The 12,424-nt window shown below is 38.9% G+C and overlaps 1 protein-coding gene across 3 annotated transcripts; it reads left to right on the top strand.

Annotated features, from left to right (window-relative positions):
- The first annotated feature begins 2,139 nt into the window (after positions 1-2,139).
- si:ch211-183d21.1 (uncharacterized) lies at positions 2,140-12,137 on the top strand. Of its 3 annotated transcripts, none has more exons than XM_055150611.1 (13): positions 2,140-2,444; positions 3,708-4,539; positions 5,121-5,301; positions 6,059-6,198; positions 7,257-7,822; positions 8,073-8,346; positions 8,444-8,639; positions 8,998-9,182; positions 9,509-9,604; positions 10,290-10,454; positions 10,526-10,619; positions 11,160-11,229; positions 11,421-11,476. In XM_055150611.1, the coding sequence occupies exons 2-12, from the start codon at positions 3,720-3,722 to the stop codon at positions 11,227-11,229; spliced, it is 2,787 nt and encodes a 928-aa protein (XP_055006586.1). In that variant the 5' UTR covers positions 2,140-2,444; positions 3,708-3,719; the 3' UTR covers positions 11,421-11,476. The 3 variants fall into 3 exon arrangements, with proteins under 3 accessions (XP_055006586.1, XP_055006584.1, XP_055006587.1); XM_055150612.1 differs by lacking the exon at positions 2,140-2,444 and adding an exon at positions 2,893-2,961; XM_055150609.1 differs by lacking the exons at positions 2,140-2,444; positions 11,160-11,229 and adding an exon at positions 2,488-2,556 and having other exon boundaries at positions 11,421-12,137.
- Positions 12,138-12,424: the final 287 nt, after the last annotated feature.

Raw genomic sequence — 12,424 nt, 5'->3', positions numbered from 1 at the left:
GTAAAATATTTACAAAGTATGTCTTAACTTTACTGTAACAAATTCCAGTTTAGTTTTTGCTGCCAGTGTCACTTTTCTGTTCTCTCAGGAGGAAGTCAAACAGCTTTGCTGGACAGAATATAAGTAATGGCATTTTCTTGACATGGCAACAACCACACAAATAAAACTCCAAGAAATTATAAAAAGATTTAGTGTTTCAGTTCCTTGGAGTCATTCTGTTGTACTTCTTCTTATGTTTCGTTAAAAAGAGGATGTTCAGTAGCCAACTAAAGACAGCACTGTTGATCCTTGTGATAAACTATTGCTAAATGTTCAAAAAATCCAATGAAATTAGTGATGTTTATGGTGACTGACTGTCACATAACCATGTACCGTATAAGTCTATTAAAGTGGTATCAGATCAACCCTTTACTGTGAAATAGGCCTATAGACCCTTGCACACTTTCACAAACTTTATGGGTATAGCCATGTGTGAGGTCAAATGTTTTGAAGTATAAAATAAACATGTGATTAACATGAGGAAAGTGATCAAAGAGTTTATGGCTCCACATAAGGATTGGACCATTTGTTGCACATTCTTCAAGTTCCTCCCAGACACTTAAATCTGGAGTGTCAGGATGCTGACCCTCAATGTTTAATCATTTGAGGTGTAAAGTTAAAGGAACTGTATGTAAGATTTTGATTCTACATTACAAACCCATGTATGCCCAGACATGATGTACACTGTAAAATCTAACACAAGGCTTAAATTGCATTCAGTTCAGTTTACTTTACTCACAGCTATAAATTTGTGGATCTTAATGATGATTACTTTCAGGGTGAAAAAACACATTACTTGTCAATTAGACTAAGGTCAACTTGAATGAGAAAAGTAACTTTCAGCTTGATTTCCCAGTGTGTTCTGATCCTCCCTTTGCCACCTGCCTGTTTTTCCTACAGCTGCCACTCATACTCTGATCCTTCCAGAGCGATCTCCAGATCCTCCCTCTGTTCATTCAGTCTGTGTTAGATTCATGCATGATTTTGTTTCTTCACATATACATGGGCTCAGTGGTGATTCTAGTAGCCTCTCTTTTCTTTTCTTTTCTTTTTTTTCAGCTTAAAAAGAGTGCAGACTATAAATAGTTCCTTTAAAATCTGGTTGTTGGCAAAACCCAACCTATTGGCATTAAAAAAACCAAAACAAAAACTTTATTGTCCCATAGAAAAATAAATTTGTTCTCTACTTTTGACCCATCCTTCAATTTAATCCTTAAATCCATGGACACCCTGTCAGGAGCTAGTATACAGTATAACAGAGTAGACCTGTAGCTGGTGCACATACAGTGCATGTTTTGGATTCACTCTCACAGGTAAATCATGCAAATTTCTTTGCACTCCATTGACTCATGAGCTGAGGTGTAAAAAAAATAAACAGTTTTTTTAAAAACAAAAATTGGTTGAGGACTAGTTTGTGCAGGTGAGACATGAGTCACTCATGTCTCACCTGCACAAACTAGTTTTAGTTTTTAATATGCACAATCACAGCCCAAGTTCAATGATTAGAATTAAAGACGTTTATTGACCTGAAGTAACCTAACTCTGGACTTTCTCTTTTTGTGTTTGGAAAAAGTAGTAGGCTATCTAGACCTACAAAGACAAGTTATTTTAAAGTCACGGTTTTGGTTGTTTTAATTGCATTGAAAAAAATCCTTATGAGCTAGCTTCCATCCCCATAAAACTGATTCCTATATAGCCTAGAGGAGGGTTTCCTCTTGCATGTTTCCATGGAATTGTTGTTCCTTTGGTTATAGCTTAATCTTCCACAATATAGCATAAAAAGTAGGCGAAACCTGGAAAAGTATCTAGGCCTATTTCCATTCATAGAATTGGAATCATGTAGCCTATAGGTCAAGTGCCATTTCCAGAAAGTTACACAGGCCTACTGCACCTTTAAAGCAAATCGAGTTTACGGTCCGTGCCTGATATAGGCCAGTGTCATCGTTGAAGCCTCTCTCCCCAGTTTTACAAAGTGCGGTTAGGGCCCCTTTTAGGTCCTACTCGCGATTTATTTATCTGCTTCACACGATAACATGAATGCAGACATTATAGCAATAAGAAATATGTTTAAATCACTGTTCATTATGATGGCCCTTTTAAGCCGTGGATCTGACGTCGTTCGCTGCTGTTTCCCTTGTGTTTTGATTCAGCTGCGGAAAGCTGAATGGGGAGCTTGGTGAAAAAAAGCGCTTCCCCTGGCTGGCATCACCCCCTCAGTCAGTCCGACCGCCCACAGTCCGGGGGGAGAAAGAAAGTGCGGCTTTGTCAATGAAGGGAGCGGCGGAGAGCACAACTTTCACCTTACCAATGTTATTCCTGACGCCAGCTCACGTTTTTACACTGAAATAAGCGCACTTTGGGCTGTGCAACAGGCAGACCTGCTGAGAGTGACTTCCACAAGAGCGGTAAGTCAGCGCGCATGTGTCGGGACGCAGAGGGATAACAAGGAGCCGCAGGGATCTTTTTCGAAAGAAAGATGCACGCTTTGCAGGCGAACCGTGACCGGAATAGATGGGGGTACGTGGGAGGAAATTTCAGGCGTTATTTAACACTTTTATGCATTTTAAGCGAGCAAGCGAGACATTAATTGGCCGTCAAAAGATTCTGAAATAGTTTACTAGTTGACAAATTAGCGAGAGGCAATTATTTCTGTAGCTCACATTAATTGATGATTTGCCTAAAATGGTAGTCTACTTATACATTAGGCCATATGCCATATGCAGGTGTCCATGCTCTGTTCCGGCAAACCACTTCACAATTTTGCAAAGTTTCCTACAGCTTTTAGAGGATTTCGCAACAGTAGCCTAGCCTACATGAGTCATGCAGCAGACGTCCCTTCTAGTGTCACTGACAAAAAATGGCTCATAAAGACTCATTCATGCTGACTTGTCTGCCTCTAGGGAAGCTGCTGGGCTCAGGGCAGTAAGTTTGGACACATTTCTGGGAATAGTTACTTTAGTGTGGTTTGTGGTCACAATAACAAAAAATTAAAAACTATAGTAATCCATTTAACCTAGGCTATGCGTGCTTCATTATTTTAGATATTGGAAAACAGACAGTGGGGTGACATAGCAATAATCTACTTTTTTTCTGTCCCAAGTCAGGCTTTATTGTATCCAATATTGTTACCTCATCAAAAACAGCTGTATTTCAGTAATTCTTTATTATTTGTCTGTCTAATTCTCCAAAGCTCAGAATGTTCTGTTCCACCTTGTGATGTCATGAAAAGGTACTTTTCAAATTAGTTTTCAACAGCTGCCTTAGTACTGGGCATTCCAGGGCTGAAATCATTCTAGTGAAGATGTATGGAGCACTGTATTACCATGTGACATCATAAGGTGGAACAGAGTCTTTTCTGTTTGAGCGAAGAACTCCTAAAGCCTAAATATGCAGGATTTGTGTGTGAATGAAACAAAACACAACACTAGGTATGTTTTTGATTAGGAGCCATTGTAACATAGATCAGAAAATACTGTAATATGGGCCCTTTAATATTAAAAATCAGTGCACACTAAGAGGAAATTATGTAATGTCCACCAGAGCCTAGTCAGATTTAGCTCTTCACAAACTCATAGAAATCTTTATGGTGGCCTATTTATCTAATTTTCAACACACCGATTCTAATTATACAGACAACTAATTTTAATATGTCACATTATTTTTGGCAGGAGCTGTACAGGATGGAGTTAACACTGGTCTTTGTGGCTTGCCTCTGCCTTATAATGGCAGTTACTGGTGACCCCTGTCTTATTATCAGTGAGATCAACGCTGACAACCCTAGACTGGACACCACTGAATTTGTGGAATTGTACCACACCAGTGGACAGAGAGCTTCTTTAGATGGATACTCACTTGTTTTTTATAATGGAAATGGGAATATAGCCTACAAAGTGCTGGACCTTAAGGGATATAGCACAGATGACAGAGGATTCTTCCTGGTTGGGTCTGTGGACATGCAACCTAAACCGGCAATCCTGTTGCCTCCAAACACCGTGCAAAATGGCCCGGATGCTATAGCCATCTACCACTCCAGTGCTGCACGGTACAGTGAGAAAATGAATGTGACAGCGGTGGGATTGGTGGACGCTGTAGTGTACATGAGCAGGAGGTCCGGAGGGGCTGAGTATCTGGCTGAAATGCTAACACCAGGAGAACCAGCCTTTGTAGAGGATGATACAGCCCATGATGGAGATGAGTCTATAGAGAGATGTTTAATGTCTGAAGACCGGTGGGGATTTCAGGTATCTCTCCCCTCTCCAGGACAGAGGAATAACTGCACCCCACCCATGTCTCCAGCCACTGCGCCACTGATAACTGAAGTAAGGCTGGGCGGAGGGCAGGTGGAGAGCTTTGTGGAGATGACAGAGGCCCCTAGTGTAGGATCCTTGGTGCTAGTGGTGTTGGATGGGAGAACAGACAGAGTGAGTGTGAGCATGTCTCTGGATATGCAAGCCACAAATGGTCTGGTCTCTATCAGCATAGACAAGAACTACATGAAAGGTGAGGTATCACAGAGATATCACATATCACATTTTAGTGTTATGTTTATAGAAGGAATAAACATTGCAATAATACTTGATGGATGGTAGGGCTGTGAAATTAATGGAATTTTAATCAAGAGCCACTCATTTCTAATTGTCAATGATCAGCTTGGATGATTTGAACACATATCCACAGGCCCACAGCCATCACCTGTCAGTAAAACATTTTGGTTTGGAGCAGAGTTCTCACTTTGGAGGAAGAATTGACTTACTTGTTTTAAAAGGCAAAAGTGTGTATTGTCTGGAACAACATTAAATGCAATTTTTTTGGTAAATTAAGTAAAATTGACACTGTGATCAAACAATAAGTTGGAATAACATTATTTTGGTCATATTACCCAGCCTTAATGGGTACTGTTTTAGTATTTTAGTATTATCTTTACACAATAAGTACATTACTTTTTATTGATAAGGTGGTACATGTTCATAGTAAGCAGTAGTAGATTATAAGCAGTACGTTGTTTCTTCTATATCATCAGTATATTCATCTGTCTCAGAGTTTCTTTTGTCCTGTTTTAACCTCTCCCATGTTGCTTTTAGGAGACCAGTCTGGAGCAGTGGCCATTTACAGTGGCAGTGTCAACGATTTCCCTGTGGGCAGTGCCCTGAGTCAGATACAACCACTTGACGCATTTGTTTTTGCTGGACCTGGAAACCGGCCCAGCACCAACCTCACTGAGACCCTTATACCAGGAAGACAGCCTTATCAACTCAGCAACAGGCAAGATTTCTAGATTATTCTTAATTCTATCATAAAATGATCACAGATACCTATACCTAAAAAGTAAGAGTAATTTATTGACTAACATTACACAGTTTAAATGTAATATTTCTAATCAATGCCAGATAAGTTGGAAATGGAAAAAAAAATCATGTTTAGATTTCTTTATAATAATGCAATGAGATTGACTTCTTGACATCTGAAAAGCAACATTTTTAAGATTTAGTTCAGACATGTTGAAAGTTGTGAAAGTGACAAAAATCTATTTTTAACAAAAGAAGAGGTGACTAAAATGAATGGAATTTGAGATGACATCTCCTGTTATATGCTGAGAACCTAAACTACACTGAATGATAATGCATAAAAATAATAGAGTGCTGGGATGTCTAAGGTGCTTGTAAAAGAACCTGGTAGAGTATAGAGAGGTACCATCACAGAAGCAAAAAGCTGCAGATGACACAATGAAGGTGTAAGTACAAATGTATTTATAATATTTTAGTTAATTGTTCATTGTATTCTGTGGCTAAACGGGACACTCAGGAAGAAGCATTCAGTATATAAAAAGATAAAATTATGTAGATGATATGAGCTCATTCAGTGCTAAATATACTGACCATGATTCAGGCTAGTTTGGTTTTGTAGGATGCAATGAGAAATGTCTCACTATGCTAATTGCGTAGCACAGAATGAGTAGAGTAAGGCAATAATGTAATCAGTACAGAAGGGTGTTAAATGCTAAATGTTTTTTTTTTCTCAGCTTGAGAGAGGGAGGCTTCCATCTCAGTCGCTGTGGTGTTGCCACGTGGTCTAGAGATCCTGGTGTCTTTTGGGAAGCTCCTCAAACACCTGGGCAGCTAAACCAGTGTCCCTGGCCAAAGATCTGCCCACATAGCTCTGGTAAGTTTAAAAGCATCTAGCTCCACATGCGCCCCGCTATGACTCTTGTATACTGCCCCCAGCAGCATTACAATAGACAACTCTATGAGGATTACTTTTATCTGTTGATACATACAGTCTTAATTTATAAGATACAGTCTTAATTTAAAGTTTCAGTTTATATTAATATCTCATTCAGTTTCATTCATGTCCTTTCACATTTGTTGTTGCTCTCATGTAGATAGATTATATAAATTGGATTCAATTCATTTATAAAAGTGCTCTTTCCAGTGTACTTTGTGAATGTTGTCTTTTCTTAGTTGTTCACTTCAACAGAATGCTAAATATATATAAGATAGAAATGGTTATTCAAGTTTTTTGATGTACCTACATTTGTTAATCTGAATTCAATCAATTAAACTGTGTGATGGATGATGATACAATAAGTTTACTACAAAGTAGAACTCTCTACTTTGTAGGTGCTTGTTCATGTACAGACATTTCTGATAGTTGATCAAACATCTATTCTTCCTCTTCACATTTACCTTTGACATGAAACATAATTCAGTGTTTCACCAACCTATTCATTATGACACAAAGCCTAGCTCTAGAATGATACATACTACTATAGGTTTGTGATTTACCTTATTATATTAGAAATTACTGTAAATTCAGTTACTGTCTTTACTGGGGCTGCTATACATAAGAAAACTATAATAAACTGAAAATATCTACAGCAAGTCAGCAACCATTTTTAGACATCCACAGCCCTTTTTCACTACAAAATCTAAGAGAGCCACCTAGTCACATTTAGAGTGTGTTCACACTTGTTTGATCTTATTTTTAGCCCAGTTCAATTCTGATGTATTTGATTTTGTGCTGTTGTAGTCATGGTTTGAAAATCCACCCTTGGCGCAATGCCCTCATTGCCCTATGCAAGTGACCACATAAAGCTTCAGATATGTTCACTTTCACAGATTTTGAAATATAATGATGGTTTTCCCTGCACCATTTCAGTGGCTGTATATTTTTAACTGGTCACATAGTGACCCTAACATATGGTCCGGTGCCTGTTGTAGTGAACCCGAGTGGCACAGACGCCTCCCCACACCTGCCTCCATGGGGAAACAGTGACTTTCTGATTAACGAGCTCAACACCAACACACCTGGTGTCGCTGAGGATGGTGAGTACATTGAGCTGTGGCACCCATCAGCCCGCCGTGTCTCGCTGCAGGGCATCTGGATACTTCTGTTCAGTGCACACAACAACAAACCCTACAGAGAGATCAGCTTGAGTGGACACTTTACCACATCCAAAGGGTATTTTCTGTTGGGCAGTGACAGGCTTGTGCCTGCTCCATCGCTACGCCTGCCTCCAAATACTATCCAGAATGGACCAGATGCTGTGGCCCTGTATCGCAGCCCCTTTGGCCCCCCATCAGCTGCACAAAGGGGCATTCCCACCAAAGGCCTGTTGGATGCAGTGGTGTACAGACAGCGAGGTTCTGATAAGGAGGCACAGGAGCTGAGTAAAGTCCTGACTCCTGGACAGCTCCCCCTGCTGGAGGATCCTGAGGTGCTGCCAGGGGATGAGGCCCTAAGCCGCTGCAGAGGCCTGTACCCCTTTGACCTTTCTGCTTTCTCTGTGAGTACATTTACCAATGCTAAATACTGTAAAGATGGTGATCTCAAATCATTAATTTCCAGTTAGACATTCTTCCCATTAAAACACATACTATTTTTCAAGCATTATTCAGACTTTTTTACCTAATTTTAAACAACCTTAGACACCTTTTAATTTACCATGATGCATATGAAAAAAATAAAGATTTCTTAAATAGCAACGCATTTATCAGAAGTGGATGCAAGGATCTGACTTAACTTAAATGTCACAGGTGGCTCTCCCTACTCCGCTGCGTGAGAATATCTGTCCCCGCCCCCCTCCCCCTCCTGAGGGTGTGGTCATCAGTGAGGTTAGCAGCGGACACTGGACCAATCACAGCCAACAGAAAGGATTTGTTGAATTAAAGGGCCCACCCATGACATCGCTTTTGGGCCTGGTGCTATCTGTGTTTGACCAGGAGCGCAGTGGGACCATTATGGGTCTTCCTTTGACTGGCTTCATTGATCAAGATGGATTCTATATTGTTGGAAATGTAACTGGAGCAGGTGATTGATTTTCTGTCATATAAGGTTTTGCGCTGTAGTTGTAAATTGTTTATTCACCCATGTTGTTTCTCCATGTTTCTGTTTTTGTCCTGCATAGATCAGGCCTTCCCAGAAGGCTCCTCCATGCCCATTCGAGGGGCAGTGGTTTTGTGCTATGACCTGTTCAGTGTGTGCAGAGCTGGCACTGCCTTGACCAACTCCAGTCTCAGAGATGTACTTGTGTTCAGTGAAAGGAAGCAGCTGCTATCCTTTCTCTCCACCACCAGAGGGAGACATGTTATTCCAGCTCTTAGGTATCTTACAGCTGCATAAGCTTTTCAATTGCTTTTGGTGTAAATGGAAAGAAAAGCATGGATAATTCACATGGGAAGCAATATAAGCTATGGTATTATCAGATAATTGAACCATTTTCTGGTGAAATGAAAATCACAGATGATTACACAGAATAGCTATGGTCTATGACAGATACAGTGATCTGGATGGCACACTGGCTCACATTTGTCATTTTCATATACATTATTTACTTTAAATGGCAAAGTAAAAGATGTAAAAATATGAAATATATTTAAAGCAAGGCCAAAAATAAAACAAAACAGAAAATATAGTCTGTTCATTCATGTATCTTTGCTAACATAGTATAGTTTTGTACAGGTCTGTGGAAGATGGCCCAGTTTCCTTGAGTCGTTGTTCGTGCTGTGAGGTCAGGAGCCCATCATCCTGGACAAGCTCCTCACCCACCCCCCACAGAGACAACCTCTGCCCCAGCGCTGCCTTTTCCAGCCACATTGACATCTGCCTTAGCCCCATGGCTACTGACTGGCATGGATACTCTGGAGGTGAGCACTTAGGAAGTCCTACACTTTCACATATGTGTGGTAAAATTAGGACTGAAACAAACTAATAGTGACTATTTTACTGTAAAAAATATACCTGGACTACAGATTCTAAAAATGCATACAAAAAGATCTTTTTATAGCAAAGGAAACAGCCTTATTTCATCCAAAAAGCCACTAATACAGTTTATGTGGAAATATTCTCTATTTAGAAGCCTTCAGTCTCCATATTTCATTTTTTGTTTGGTTGATAATGTAGTTTAAAAAGTCTCAGTCAAGTTGACTAATCAGAAGCATAATCACTGACTAGTCTCTTGTGTTTTGTCTAGATTGCAGTGGCCTTCTTCAGGGAAAGAGAATTGCCGAAGTGGCTGACTACCTTGAGCAGAAGTGTCATTGTGGTATATCAGCTTTATATTTCCAAGGTTGGTTTCATGTTTACAAGTGAAGTGAAAACATGCTCAGATGGTCCAAGTCCAAGTCCAAAAGCATTTTTTTTATTTTTAAATAATATTTAATCAAAAAAGCCTTTGTCAGATATTTTTTCTTGCTTTGGCTCACAGTATACTGGTTTCATGTTTATAAAATTTGTTTTATAATACATTGTCTTTGTACGATTTCCATGCGATACAAAAAGACCATTATTACCTCCGCCAAGGAGGTTATGTTTTTGCCGGCGTTTGTCTGTTTGTTTGTTTGTCTGTTAGCAACATAACTCAAAAAGTTATGGACCGATTTTGATGAAATTTTCAGGATTTGTTGGAAATGTGAAAAGGAAGAACTAATTTCATTTTGGGGGTGATCCGGAAGAAATCCTGGATTCTGGATCACTTTGAAATTTTAGTTAACATTGTGGTAAATGGGGCCAAAAAATTTGTTTCTCAATATCTCGGTTAATTATTGACCAAACCCCATGAAATTTGACTCAGGGATGGACAATGGGATCCTCTTTCATATTTCAAAGGCTGATCCGGATCTGATCCAGAAGACTGATTTTATCGCAATTTATATAAAAAATGGGGGTAGTCCTTGGCGGAGGTCTGCGCTCTCTGAGTGCTTTTCTAGTTACTAAGGCATTTATATTAAAAGATATATTGTATACTTGTTTAGGGGCAAACTTTTCCTGTGTGTCTGGTTGGCTGCGAGTATGGGGCGACATTCAGGCTCTTTCCGACCACCAGAAAGCTCTGATCATCCAGACTTCACACCTGAACCTATCACCTTCTCGGGGGGATGGCTGCTCTGCTCCCACCACTGACCGCTACACAAGCACAGGTTTGTATCATGCACCATGTCTTCAGTCCAGCACCCGTATGTGTTACTAAAATTATGTGTTCTTTATACAGCATCTGCACTGGGACTGCAGATCGGCCTTGTTATAGCAGTATTTCTTCTGCTAGGACTAGGAGTGGCTCTATTTACATATTTCTATAAAAGAAGGTAAGGGATCACAATCAAATCCTGTCTCAGTTCAGTTCATAAACAGCAATTCCACTAAATTTTATGATACATTATGGAGGTTTTTTTTTTTCATTATAACAATTTTCAAGCCCAAAATTGGATTTCCAAACTTCATTACACTGTTATGTAGCTACAACACAATGATCAACCATTTGAATTGTAACACCCTCTTTCCATGTGCTATATGTTTATGTTATAAATTTATAGACTAAAGTCACCCAGGACAAAACAGAACACACAGGAAACATAATATAAGGATATTTCATGGACAGACACAGAAGCACTAGAAACACTGTAAAATACTGCTGGAGTAAAAAAATATGTGTGAATGAGGTTTTCATTCAGAGACTTTGCAGTCCAAGTCTGACATAGTTCAAAAACCAATTTGCTAAAAAGCTTTGAAAGTGTTGCTTTTTTGTTACCTAAATAATTAATATGTAGTATTATGTATATGTGGTATGTGACACATATTACATGTACTCTCAAACTATCAGAAACAGTGTAATACTGGTCCCACAGGTCTCTAACTACTTCACACTGCACGCCCAAAAGTGTAGCATTCTCCGAGCTGTGTCTTGATGATGGTTAGGTAGGTTTATATTTTAACCACAAACTGTCATTTTTACAAGTGTTTTATGAGTTTACTTTTTCAGACATTATGTTATTTTTTATGTCTGGTGTGAATAGTTTTGCAAAGTGTGCAAAAGATTTGACAGACTTAAGAAAAGTTTCAGAAAATGTGCCAAAGCAATTGATAAAACTGTAAAATTCTATTTGCAGACGTCCACTGGACTACTACACCATGGAGCTGAGTGAACATGCAGAGGGACTGTCAGATCTATAATGAAGTCTTACAATCATAATATCACCATTCTGGTGTGAATGCATGTGCTTCTAAAGACCAGTTAAGAATAAAAGCTGGGTCCCTTTCTGAGAAGTCATTATTGCAGGATAACCACCATAAGTGCCCTTCAGAATCACGTTCCTGCTTATTATATTGAAATTCAAACTTATATGCAGCAAAACTCAACACTTCCTCTTTGCTTATGGACTGTGCTGGCTACTACTACAAAAAGACTCTGAAAGAAAAAGTTTTAAATACTTCACTTAAACGTTTTTGACTTTTTTATGTCCATAGTTTGAAATGTGAATGTCCTTTGCTATCTTGTGATTAGTGTCTGTAACCACTTACCTGTAAGTGTAACCTACCTGAAGCACACTGTTTACATGTGACTGTAAAAAGGAAGAGATTTTAGACAGCATAAATTTTATTGATTGTTTTAAAGGGAGACCACTGTAAAAGTTTTTTTAAATGTTTGTGTTTCATGTGCCACTTTCCTCATTTGTTTGAGGTAAGGTATACATTAAATCTACTGTACATTAAGTAAAAATTTACTGTAAAATATTCCAACTTTGATACAATAAATTTCAAAGTATACAGTCAACCACCAAGATACAATTAATGAAATTCTGAAATAAACAAATGTGTGATTACAATCCAGTTATTTGTTTTACTCTAATCTCCTTGGTGATATTTCCTTCTTTACCACAGTTTCCTGAGTGTCACTGTTAATTGTATGAAACGACAAGCATTATGCATACAGAAGGTGTCCATATGCTTTGTAATAATTGTTAACAGGACTTTTTTTTTTTTATATATAGCTCTTAACATCTTGATTACATGATTACAAACGCTGGGTTGACTATTTATCCCTATCTTAATAATTATAGATGGAAGTATTCTACTTTGTATTGGATGGTTTATGTAAAGGTGAATAGGCTAC

Source organism: Boleophthalmus pectinirostris, unplaced genomic scaffold (assembly GCF_026225935.1).
Source record: "Boleophthalmus pectinirostris isolate CB_2022bp ecotype Guang Dong unplaced genomic scaffold, ASM2622593v1 HiC_scaffold_14, whole genome shotgun sequence".
Taxonomy (NCBI): Eukaryota; Metazoa; Chordata; class Actinopteri; order Gobiiformes; family Gobiidae; genus Boleophthalmus; species Boleophthalmus pectinirostris.
The sequence above is the reverse complement of the archived record's forward strand: the minus strand, read 5'-3'. Positions and strand labels throughout refer to the sequence as shown.

Excerpts from the sequence above, each read along its gene's own strand:
- si:ch211-183d21.1 (XM_055150609.1), top strand. Across the intron at positions 7,823-8,072 it reads TTGACCTTTCTGCTTTCTCT|GTGGCTCTCCCTACTCCGCT; the intron begins GTGAGTACATTT and ends TAAATGTCACAG. Across the intron at positions 10,455-10,525 it reads TGACCGCTACACAAGCACAG|CATCTGCACTGGGACTGCAG; the intron begins GTTTGTATCATG and ends TTCTTTATACAG.